Genomic DNA, 12,556 nt, shown 5'->3' with positions numbered 1-12,556 from the left:
GCGTACAGGAGAGCCGGGCACAATGCAGCTACTCTGTACAGGAGAGCCGAGCACTATGCAGCCACTGTGTACAGGAGAGCCGGGGACTATGCAGCGACTCTGTACAGGAGAGCCGAGCACTATGCAGAGACTCTGTACAGGAGAGCCGGGCACTATGCAGCCACTCTGTACAGGAGAGCCGGGCACTATGCTGCGACTGTGTACAGGAGAGTCGGGCACTATGCAGCAACTGTGTACAGGGGAGCCGGGCACTATGCAGAGACTGTGTACAGGAGAGCCGGGCACTATGCAGCAACTGTGTACAGGAGAGTCGGGCACTATGCAGAGACTCTGTACAGGAGAGCCGGGCACTATGCAGCCACTCTGTACAGGAGAGCCGGGCACTATGCTGCGACTGTGTACAGGAGAGTCGGGCACTATGCAGCACCTCTGTACAGGAGAGTCGGGCACTATGCAGCACCTCTGTACAGGAGAGCCGGGCACTATGCAGCCACTCTGTACAGGAGAGCCGGGCACTATGCTGCAACTGTGTACAGGGGAGCCGGGGACTATGCAGCCACTCTGTACAGGAGAGCCGGGCACTATGCAGCAACTGTGTACAGGAGAGCCGGGCACTATGCAGCCACTCTGTACAGGAGAGCCGGGCACAATGCAGCTACTCTGTACAGGAGAGCCGGGCACTATGCAGTGACTGTGTACAGGAGAGCCGGGCACTATGCAGCCACTCTGTACATGAGAGCCGAGCACTATGCAGCGACTCTGTACAGGAGAGCCGAGCACTATGCAGCCACTCTGTACAGGAGAGCCGGGCACTATGCAGCCACTCTGTACAGGAGAGCCGGGCACTATGCAGAGCCTCTGTACAGGAGAGCCGGGCACTATGCAGCGACTCTGTACAGGAGAGCCGGGCACTATGCAGCGACTCTGTACAGGAGAGCCGGGCACTATGCAGAGACTCTGTACAGGAGAGCCGGGCACTATGCAGAGCCTCTGTACAGGAGAGCCGGGCACTATGCAGCGACTCTGTACAGGAGAGCCGGGCACTATGCAGCCACTCTGTACAGGAGAGCCGGGCACTATGCAGAGACTGTGTACAGGAGAGCCGGGCACTATGCAGCGACTCTGTACAGGAGAGCCGGGCACTATGCAGCGACTCTGTACAGGAGAGCCGGGCACTATGCAGCGACTCTGTACAGGAGAGCCGGGCACTATGCAGCGACTCTGTACAGGAGAGCCGGGCACTATGCAGCGACTCTGTACAGGAGAGACGGGCACTATGCAGCGACTCTGTACAGGAGAGCCGGGCACTATGCAGCCACTCTGTACAGGAGAGCCGGGCACTATGCAGCCACTCTGTACAGGAGAGCCGGGCACTATGCAGCGACTCTGTACAGGAGAGACTGGCACTATGCAGCTACTCTGTACAGGAGAGCCGGGCACTATGCAGTGACTGTGTACAGGAGAGCCGGGCACTATGCAGCGACTCTGTACAGGAGAGCCGGGCACTATGCAGCGACTCTGTACAGGAGAGCCGGGCACTATGCAGCGACTCTGTACAGGAGAGCCGGGCACTATGCAGAGCCTCTGTACAGGAGAGCCGGGCACTATGCAGCCACTCTGTACAGGAGAGCCGGGCACTATGCAGCACCTCTGTACAGGAGAGCCGGGCACTATGCAGCACCTCTGTACAGGAGAGTCGGGCACTATGCAGCGACTCTGTACAGGAGAGCCGGGCACTATGCAGCCACTCTGTACAGGAGAGCCGGGCACTATGCAGAGACTGTGTACAGGAGAGCCGGGCACTATGCAGCGACTCTGTACAGGAGAGCCGGGCACTATGCAGCGACTCTGTACAGGAGAGCCGGGCTCTATGCAGCGACTCTGTACAGGAGAGCCGGGCACTATGCAGCGACTCTGTACAGGAGAGACGGGCACTATGCAGCGACTCTGTACAGGAGAGCCGGGCACTATGCAGCCACTCTGTACAGGAGAGCCGGGCACTATGCAGCCACTCTGTACAGGAGAGCCGGGCACTATGCAGCCACTCTGTACAGGAGAGCCAAGCACTATGCAGCCACTCTGTACAGGAGAGCCGGGCACTATGCAGCGACTCTGTACAGGAGAGACGGGCACTATGCAGCTACTCTGTACAGGAGAGCCGGGCACTATGCAGTGACTGTGTACAGGAGACCCGGGCACTATGCAGCGACTCTGTACAGGAGAGCCGGGCACTATGCAGCCACTCTGTACAGGAGAGCCGGGCACTATGCAGCGACTCTGTACAGGAGAGCCGGGCACTATGCAGAGCCTCTGTACAGGAGAGCCGGGCACTATGCAGCACCTCTGTACAGGAGAGCCGGGCACTATGCAGCACCTCTGTACAGGAGAGTCGGGCACTATGCAGCGACTCTGTACAGGAGAGCCGGGCACTATGCATCGACTCTGTACAGGAGAGCCGGGCACTATGCAGCGACTCTGTACAGGAGAGCCGGGCACTATGCAGCGACTCTGTACAGGAGAGCCGGGCACTATGCAGCGACTCTGTACAGGAGAGCCGGGCACTATGCAGCTACTCTGTACAGGAGAGCCGGGCAATATGCAGTGACTGTGTACAGGAGAGCCGGGCACTATGCAGTGACTCTGTACAGGAGAGCCGGGCACTATGCAGCACCTCTATACAGGAGAGCCGGGCACTATGCAGAGACTCTGTACAGGAGAGCCGGGCACTATGCAGCGTCTCTGTACAGGAGAGCCGGGCACTATGCAGAGACTCTGTACAGGAGAGCCGAGCACTATGCAGAGACTGTGTACAGGAGAGCCGGGCACTATGCAGCACCTCTGTACAGGAGAGCCGGGCACTATGCAGCCACTCTGTACAGGAGAGCCCGGCACTATGCAGCGACTCTGTACAGGAGAGCCGGGCACTATGCAGCGACTGTGTACAGGAGAGCCGGGCACTATGCAGCGACTCTGTACAGGAGAGCCGGGCACTATGCAGCACCTCTGTACAGGAGAGCCGGGCACTATGCAGCGACTGTGTACAGGAGAGCCGGGCACTATGCAGCCACTCTGTACAGGAGAGCCGGGCACTATGCAGCACCTCTGTACAGGAGAGCCGGGCACTATGCAGCACCTCTGTACAGGAGAGCCGGGCACTATGCAGCCACCTTGTACAGGAGAGCCGGGCACTATGCAGCCACTGTGTACTGGAGAGCCGGGCACTATGCAGTGACTCTGTACAGGAGAGCCCGGCACTATGCAGCCACTCTGTACAGGAGAGCCGGGCACTATGCAGCCACTCTGTACAGGAGAGCCGGGCACTATGCAGCCACTCTGTACAGGAGAGCCCGGCACTATGCAGAGACTCTGTACAGGAGAGCCGGCCACTATGCAGCACTATGCCCCTATACGAGGCGCCAGCACCCCTGCCCCTATACGAGGCGCCAGCACCCCTGCACCTATACGAGGCGCCAGCACCCCTGCCCCTATACGAGGCGCCAGCACCCCTGCCCCTATACGAGGCGCCAGCACCCCTGCCCCTATACGAGGCGCCAACACCCCTGCCCCTATACGAGGCGCCAGCACCCCTGCCCCTATACGAGGCGCCAGCACCCCTGCCCCTATACGAGGCGCCAGCACCCCTGCCCCTATACGAGGCGCCAGCACCCCTGCCCCTATACGAGGCGCCAGCACCCCTGCCCCTATACGAGGCGCCAGCACCCCTGCCCCTATACGAGGCGCCAGCACCCCTGCCCCTATACGAGGCGCCAGCACCCCTGCCCCTATACGAGGCGCCAACACCCCTGCCCCTATACGAGGCGCCAGCACCCCTGCCCCTATACGAGGCGCCAGCACCCCTGCACCTATACGAGGCGCCAGCACCCCTGCCCCTATACGAGGCGCCAACACCCCTGCCCCTATACGAGGCGCCAGCACCCCTGCCCCTATACGAGGCGCCAGCACCCCTGCACCTATACGAGGCGCCAGCACCCCTGCCCCTATACGAGGCGCCAGCACCCCTGCACCTATACGAGGCGCCAACACCCCTGCCCCTATACGAGGCGCCAGCACCCCTGCCCCTATACGAGGCGCCAGCACCCCTGCACCTATACGAGGCGCCAGCACCCCTGCCCCTATACGAGGCGTATTGTCCTGATTGTGTGACGGGGGGGTATTGTCCTGATTGTGTGACCGGGGTATTGTCCTTATTGTGTGACGGGGGGTATTGTCCTTATTGTGTGACGGGGGGGTATTGTCCTTATTGTGTGACGGGGGGGTATTGTCCTTATTGTGTGACGGGGGGGGGGGGGGTATTGTCCTTATTGTGTGACCGGGGGGGGGTATTTTCCTCATTGTGTGACGGGGGGGGGGGGGCATTGTCCTTATTGCGTGACGGGGGGGGGGGGGAATTGTCCTTATTGTGTGAAGGTGGGGGGGGGGTATTGTCCTTATTGCGTGACGGGGGCGGGGGGGGTATTGTCCTTATTGTGTGACGGGGGGGGGGGGGTATTGTCCTTATTGCGTGACGGGGGGGGGGGGGGTATTGTCCTTATTGTGTGACGGGGGGTACTGTCCTGATTGTGTGATGAACCCTGTGTTGTTGAAGAAGGTTTCTGATACATATATTATAACTATGTAACTGTATGAGAGGTTCCAACCCTGACACTTCTCCCACCCCGGTCACTGACCTCTTTACACTGTGGGACATGTGCATGTAAACTGCTTGTATCTATAAGGTTTTGTGTCTGAGTGTGCACATAGGGGGCAGCAGACTCCAGAGGAGACCGCACATAGTACTCACTGCACCTTGTGTGTCCCTCATTGGTTCCTACCAGAACTGTGGATAACATGGACCGACTGCACTAACAGATAATAAATGATACAAATCCTGAGATTTCCTTTAAATGTCTCTTCTATTCCTAATCTAAGGATTTCGGACACCAGAGCATAAAACTACTAATACTGCAAACCCCAGAGCATAAAGCTACTAATACTGCAAACCCCAGAGCATAAAGCTACTAATACTGCAAACCCCAGAGCATAAAGCTACTAATACTGCAAACCCCAGAGCATAAAGCTACTAATACTGCAAACCCCAGAGCATAAAACTACTAATACTGCAAACCCCAGAGCATAAAGCTACTAATACTGCAAACCCCAGAGCATAAAGCTACTAATACTGCAAACCCCAGAGCATAAAGCTACTAATACTGCAAACCCCAGAGCATAAAGCTAATAATACTGCAAACCCCAGAGCATAAAACTACTAATACTGCAAACCCCAGAGCATAAAACTACTAATACTGCAAACCCCAGAGCATAAAGCTACTAATACTGCAAACCCCAGAGCATAAAACTACTAATACTGCAAACCCCAGAGCATAAAGCTACTAATACTGCAAACCCCCGAGCATAAAGCTACTAATACTGCAAACCCCAGAGCATAAAGCTACTAATACTGCAAACCCCAGAGCATAAAGCTACTAATACTGCAAACCCCAGAGCATAAAGCTACTAATACTGCAAACCCCCGAGCATAAAGCTACTAATACTGCAAACCCCCGAGCATAAAGCTACTAATACTGCAAACCCCCGAGCATAAAGCTACTAATACTGCAAACCCCAGAGCATAAAGCTACTAATACTGCAAACCCCAGAGCATAAAGCTACTAATACTGCAAACCCCAAGCATAAAGCTACTAATACTGCAAACCCCAGAGCATAAAGCTAATAATACTGCAAACCCCAGAGCATAAAGCTACTAATACTGCAAACCCCCGAGCATAAAGCTACTAATACTGCAAACCCCCGAGCATAAAGCTACTAATACTGCAAACCCCCGAGCATAAAGCTACTAATACTGCAAACCCCAGAGCATAAAGCTAATAATACTGCAAACCCCAGAGCATAAAGCTAATAATACTGCAAACCCCAGAGCATAAAACTACTAATACTGCAAACCCCAGAGCATAAAACTACTAATACTGCAAACCCCAGAGCATAAAGCTACTAAAACTGCAAACCCCAGAGCATAAAGCTATTAATACTGCAAACCCCCGAGCATAAAGCTACTAATACTGCAAACCCCCGAGCATAAAGCTACTAATACTGCAAACCCCCGAGCATAAAACTACTAATACTGCAAACCCCAGAGCATAAAGCTACTAATACTGCAAACCCCAGAGCATAAAGCTACTAATACTGCAAACCCCAGAGCATAAAGCTACTAATACTGCAAACCCCCGAGCATAAAGCTACTAATACTGCAAACCCCTGAGCATAAAGCTACTAATACTGCAAACCCCAGAGCATAAAGCTACTAATACTGCAAACCCCAGAGCATAAAACTACTAATACTGCAAACCCCAGAGCATAAAGCTACTAATACTGCAAACCCCCGAGCATAAAGCTAATAATACTGCAAACCCCCGAGCATAAAGCTACTAATACTGCAAACCCCCGAGCATAAAGCTACTAATACTGCAAACCCCAGAGCATAAAGCTACTAATACTGCAAACCCCAGAGCATAAAGCTAATAATACTGCAAACCCCAGAGCATAAAGCTACTAATACTGCAAACCCCTGAGCATAAAGCTACTAATACTGCAAACCCCCGAGCATAAAGCTAATAATACTGCAAACCCCCGAGCATAAAGCTACTAATACTGCAAACCCCCGAGCATAAAGCTACTAATACTGCAAACCCCAGAGCATAAAGCTACTAATACTGCAAACCCCAAGCATAAAGCTACTAATACTGCAAACCCCAGAGCATAAAGCTAATAATACTGCAAACCCCAGAGCATAAAGCTACTAATACTGCAAACCCCCGAGCATAAAGCTACTAATACTGCAAACCCCTGAGCATAAAGCTACTAATACTGCAAACCCCCGAGCATAAAGCTACTAATACTGCAAACCCCCGAGCATAAAGCTACTAATACTGCAAACCCCCGAGCATAAAGCTAATAATACTGCAAACCCCAGAGCATAAAGCTACTAATACTGCAAACCCCCGAGCATAAAGCTACTAATACTGCAAACCCCCGAGCATAAAGCTACTAATACTGCAAACCCCCGAGCATAAAACTACTAATACTGCAAACCCCAGAGCATAAAGCTACTAATACTGCAAACCCCAGAGCATAAAGCTACTAATACTGCAAACCCCCGAGCATAAAGCTACTAATACTGCAAAGCCCAGAGCAAAGCTACTAATACTGCAAACCCCAGAGCATAAAGCTACTAATACTGCAAACCCCAGAGCATAAAGCTACTAATACTGCAAACCCCCGAGCATAAAGCTACTAATACTGCAAACCCCCGAGCATAAAGCTACTAATACTGCAAACCCCAGAGCATAAAGCTACTAATACTGCAAACCCCCGAGCATAAAGCTAATAATACTGCAAACCCCAGAGCATAAAGCTACTAATACTGCAAACCCCTGAGCATAAAGCTACTAATACTGCAAACCCCTGAGCATAAAGCTACTAATACTGCAAACCCCAGAGCATAAAGCTACTAATACTGCAAACCCCCGAGCATAAAGCTACTAATACTGCAAACCCCGAGCATAAAGCTACTAATACTACAAACCCCCGAGCATAAAGCTACTAATACTACAAACCCCAGAGCATAAAGCTACTAATACTGCAAACCCCCGAGCATAAAACTACTAATACTGCAAACCCCAGAGCATAAAGCTACTAATACTGCAAACCCCCGAGCATAAAGCTACTAATACTGCAAACCCCCGAGCATAAAGCTACTAATACTGCAAACCCCAGAGCATAAAACTACTAATACTGCAAACCCCAGAGCATAAAGCTACTAATACTGCAAACCCCCGAGCATAAAGCTACTAATACTGCAAACCCCAGAGCATAAAGCTACTAATACTGCAAACCCCCGAGCATAAAACTACTAATACTGCAAACCCCCGAGCATAAAGCTACTAATACTGCAAACCCCAGAGCATAAAACTAATAATACTGCAAACCCCAGAGCATAAAGCTAATAATACTGCAAACCCCAGAGCATAAAGCTACTAATACTGCAAACCCCCGAGCATAAAGCTACTAATACTGCAAATCCCAGAGCAAAGCTACTAATACTGCAAACCCCCGAGCATAAAGCTACTAATACTGCAAACCCCCGAGCATAAAGCTACTAATACTGCAAACCCCCGAGCATAAAGCTACTAATACTACAAACCCCCGAGCATAAAGCTACTAATACTACAAACCCCAGAGCATAAAGCTACTAATACTGCAAACCCCCGAGCATAAAACTACTAATACTGCAAACCCCAGAGCATAAAGCTACTAATACTGCAAACCCCCGAGCATAAAGCTACTAATACTGCAAACCCCAGAGCATAAAACTACTAATACTGCAAACCCCAGAGCATAAAGCTACTAATACTGCAAACCCCCGAGCATAAAGCTACTAATACTGCAAACCCCCGAGCATAAAGCTACTAATACTGCAAACCCCAGAGCATAAAGCTACTAATACTGCAAACCCCCGAGCATAAAGCTACTAATACTGCAAACCCCCGAGCATAAAGCTACTAATACTGCAAACCCCAGAGCATAAAGCTACTAATACTGCAAACCCCCGAGCATAAAGCTACTAATACTGCAAACCCCCGAGCATAAAGCTACTAATACTGCAAACCCCAGAGCATAAAGCTACTAATACTGCAAACCCCCGAGCATAAAACTACTAATACTGCAAACCCCCGAGCATAAAGCTACTAATACTGCAAACCCCAGAGCATAAAACTAATAATACTGCAAACCCCAGAGCATAAAGCTAATAATACTGCAAACCCCAGAGCATAAAGCTACTAATACTGCAAACCCCCGAGCATAAAGCTACTAATACTGCAAATCCCAGAGCAAAGCTACTAATACTGCAAACCCCCGAGCATAAAGCTACTAATACTGCAAACCCCCGAGCATAAAGCTACTAATACTGCAAACCCCCGAGCATAAAGCTACTAATACTACAAACCCCCGAGCATAAAGCTACTAATACTACAAACCCCAGAGCATAAAGCTACTAATACTGCAAACCCCCGAGCATAAAACTACTAATACTGCAAACCCCAGAGCATAAAGCTACTAATACTGCAAACCCCCGAGCATAAAGCTACTAATACTGCAAACCCCAGAGCATAAAACTACTAATACTGCAAACCCCAGAGCATAAAGCTACTAATACTGCAAACCCCCGAGCATAAAGCTACTAATACTGCAAACCCCCGAGCATAAAGCTACTAATACTGCAAACCCCAGAGCATAAAGCTACTAATACTGCAAACCCCCGAGCATAAAGCTACTAATACTGCAAACCCCCGAGCATAAAGCTACTAATACTGCAAACCCCCGAGCATAAAGCTACTAATACTGCAAACCCCAGAGCATAAAGCTACTAATACTGCAAACCCCCGAGCATAAAGCTACTAATACTGCAAACCCCAGAGCATAAAGCTACTAATACTGCAAACCCCCGAGCATAAAACTACTAATACTGCAAACCCCCGAGCATAAAGCTACTAATACTGCAAACCCCAGAGCATAAAACTAATAATACTGCAAACCCCAGAGCATAAAGCTAATAATACTGCAAACCCCAGAGCATAAAGCTACTAATACTGCAAACCCCAGAGCAGACCAAAAAATACATTCTCTCTCTGCTCCTTTTGTGTTCCCTGCTCACACTGGTTGTATGGGCTGGCATCAGGAGCTGGAGAGAACCCAGAGCTGTACAGTAAGTGCTCTCTCTCCTGGTCCTGACACATACCCGGGAGCAGGTCACTGGACTCATGGCTTGTTCAGCCTCTTGTAGGCTTTTAGTTGAGATGACTGTGGCTGCACTTTATGTACATGCTCAGTAGTGAAGCTTCTCCTCTACAGAGGAACAAGACACTGGGAAGGAGTGTCCACATTTATCTCGGCTCTGCTAGAGGGACCAGGAAGACTGCACTGTCTAAGTTTTGTAGATTGAGGAGTCAGATGTTTGGCAGCCCCCATCCACAGCGAGAGTAGGGACCCCTCAGCGACCCTGTTCTCATGAATGACAGGACGGACACTAAACTTTCATTATTATGGGAAGGAGCATAAGGACGGACGCTAAACCTGTCGCTCCAACATCCATGACAACAGGACTCCCCCTCAGAAGCCTCTGTGCCCTGCAGATGGCCTGCTCCGGGGGGAGATTAAGGGGCGCAGGGGGGGGCTCCTTGGGGCAGGTGCTGACTGGACAGTGATAACAAGGTCCGACCTAACGCCTGTTTGTCGCCGGCAGTACCAGCAGGAGGTCCTCGTGCTGCAGGACAAGCTGCGGCTCTCCAACAAGAAGCTGGAGGAGTATGAGAACCGCTGCAAGAGCCAGGATGAGCAGACCCAGAAGATCCTGCTGGAGTACCAGGCCCGACTGGAGGAAAGCGAGGAGCGGCTGCGCCGACAGCAGGAGGACAAGGAGATGCAGATGAAGGGGATCATCAGCAGGTACTGGGGGCATGGAAAGCGCTTTGTCCTTCTTGGGCGCACCTAATACGGAGAGCACCGTCCATGAAGGTGGAGCCGGACCCCAGGGTTTACCCACTGGGTTTACTTGGCGATGACACCATAGAGGGACTTACCTTGTTATGTACACAAATCCATAGCGGATCCAGACCTCGCCGCCTACAGTGCAGGAATATATAGTCACATAATCAGGTTGGAATGGGGGGTGTCCCAAAAAATGTGAAAAGCTTTGGGAAGGCGGCTGGATATGGCGGGATCCCCGAATAGATCACTAGTGGATCTGCGAGGTAGGTCTCACTACCAATGGATGATGCTGAGAGCATAAAGATAGGCATTACCCAGGTAACCATATGTGTGATACCAGGTCACTTACTCTCTAGGGAGCCATTACCCAGGTAGCCATATGTGTGGCACCAGGTCACTTACTCTCTAGGGAGGCATTACCCAGGTAGCCATATGTGTGACACCAGGTCACTTACTCTCTAGGGAGGCATTACCCAGGTAGCCATATGTGTGACACCAGGTCACTTTCTCTCTAGGGAGGCATTACCCAGGTAGCCATATGTGTGGCACCAGGTCACTTACTCTCTAGGGAGGCATTACCCAGGTAGCCATATGTGTGATACCAGGTCACTTACTCTCTAGGGAGCCATTACCCAGGTAGCCATATGTGTGGCACCAGGTCACTTTCTCTCTAGGGAGGCATTACCCAGATAGCCATATGTGTGGCACCAGGTCACTTACTCTCTAGGGAGGCATTACCCAGGTAGCCATATGTGTGGCACCAGGTCACTTTCTCTCTAGGGAGGCATTACCCAGATAGCCATATGTGTGGCACCAGGTCACTTTCTCTCTAGGGAGGCATTACCCAGGTAGCCATATGTGTGGCACCAGGTCACTTACTCTCTAGGGAGGCATTACCCAAGTAGCCATATGTGTGGCACCAGGTCACTTACTCTCTAGGGAGGCATTACCCAGGTAGCCATATGTGTGGTAACAGGTCACTTACTCCCTAGGGAGGCATTACCCAGGTAGCCATATGTGTGGCACCAGGTCACCTACTCTCTAGGTAGGCATTACCCAGGTAGCCATATGTGTGACACCAGGTCACTTACTCTCTAGGGAGGCATTACCCAGATAGCCATATGTGTGGCACCAGGTCACTTACTCTCTAGGGAGGCATTACCCAGGTAGCCATATGTGTGGCACCAGGTCACTTTCTCTCTAGGGAGGCATTACCCAGAAAGCCATATGTGTGGCACCAGGTCACTTACTCTCTAGGGAGGCATTACCCAGGTAGCCATATGTGTGGCACCAGGTCACTTTCTCTCTAGGGAGGCATTACCCAGATAGCCATATGTGTGGCACCAGGTCACTTACTCTCTAGGGAGGCATTACCCAGGTAACCATATGTGTGGCACCAGGTCACTTACTCTCTAGGGAGGCATTACCCAGATAGCCATATGTGTGATACCAGGTCACTTTCTCTCTAGGGAGGCATTACCCAGATAGCCATATGTGTGGCACCAGGTCACTTACTCTCTAGGGAGGCATTACCCAGGTAGCCATATGTGTGATACCAGGTCACTTTCTCTCTAGGGAGGCATTACCCAGATAGCCATATGTGTGGCACCAGGTCACTTACTCTCTAGGGAGGCATTACCCAAGTAGCCATATGTGTGGCACCAGGTCACTTACTCTCTAGGGAGGCATTACCCAGGTAGCCATATGTGTGGTAACAGGTCACTTACTCCCTAGGGAGGCATTACCCAGGTAGCCATATGTGTGGCACCAGGTCACCTACTCTCTAGGTAGGCATTACCCAGGTAGCCATATGTGTGACACCAGGTCACTTACTCTCTAGGGAGGCATTACCCAGGTAGCCATATGTGTGACACCAGGTCACTTACTCTCTAGGGAGGCATTACCCAGGTAGCCATATGTGTGACACCAGGTCACTTACTCTCTAGGGAGGCATTACCCAAGTAGCCATATGTGTGGCACCAGGTCACTTACT

General features: G+C 51.3%; 1 protein-coding gene across 1 annotated transcript in view; it reads left to right on the top strand.

Annotated features, from left to right (window-relative positions):
• Positions 1 to 12,556, top strand: part of LOC140108553 (disabled homolog 2-interacting protein-like) — a gene marked incomplete at its 5' end in the record, with an annotated part of 48,741 nt that overhangs the window by 17,672 nt on the left and 18,513 nt on the right. The window contains one exon of the mRNA XM_072131815.1: positions 10,319 to 10,521. Within this exon, the coding sequence (XP_071987916.1) occupies positions 10,319 to 10,521 (203 nt within the window). The remainder of the gene's footprint in view (positions 1 to 10,318; positions 10,522 to 12,556) is intronic.

This window comes from Engystomops pustulosus, unplaced genomic scaffold (genome assembly GCF_040894005.1).
Source record: "Engystomops pustulosus unplaced genomic scaffold, aEngPut4.maternal MAT_SCAFFOLD_145, whole genome shotgun sequence".
Lineage (NCBI taxonomy): Eukaryota > Metazoa > Chordata > Amphibia > Anura > Leptodactylidae > Engystomops > Engystomops pustulosus.
This window is presented reverse-complemented; position numbering and strand designations above follow the sequence as displayed.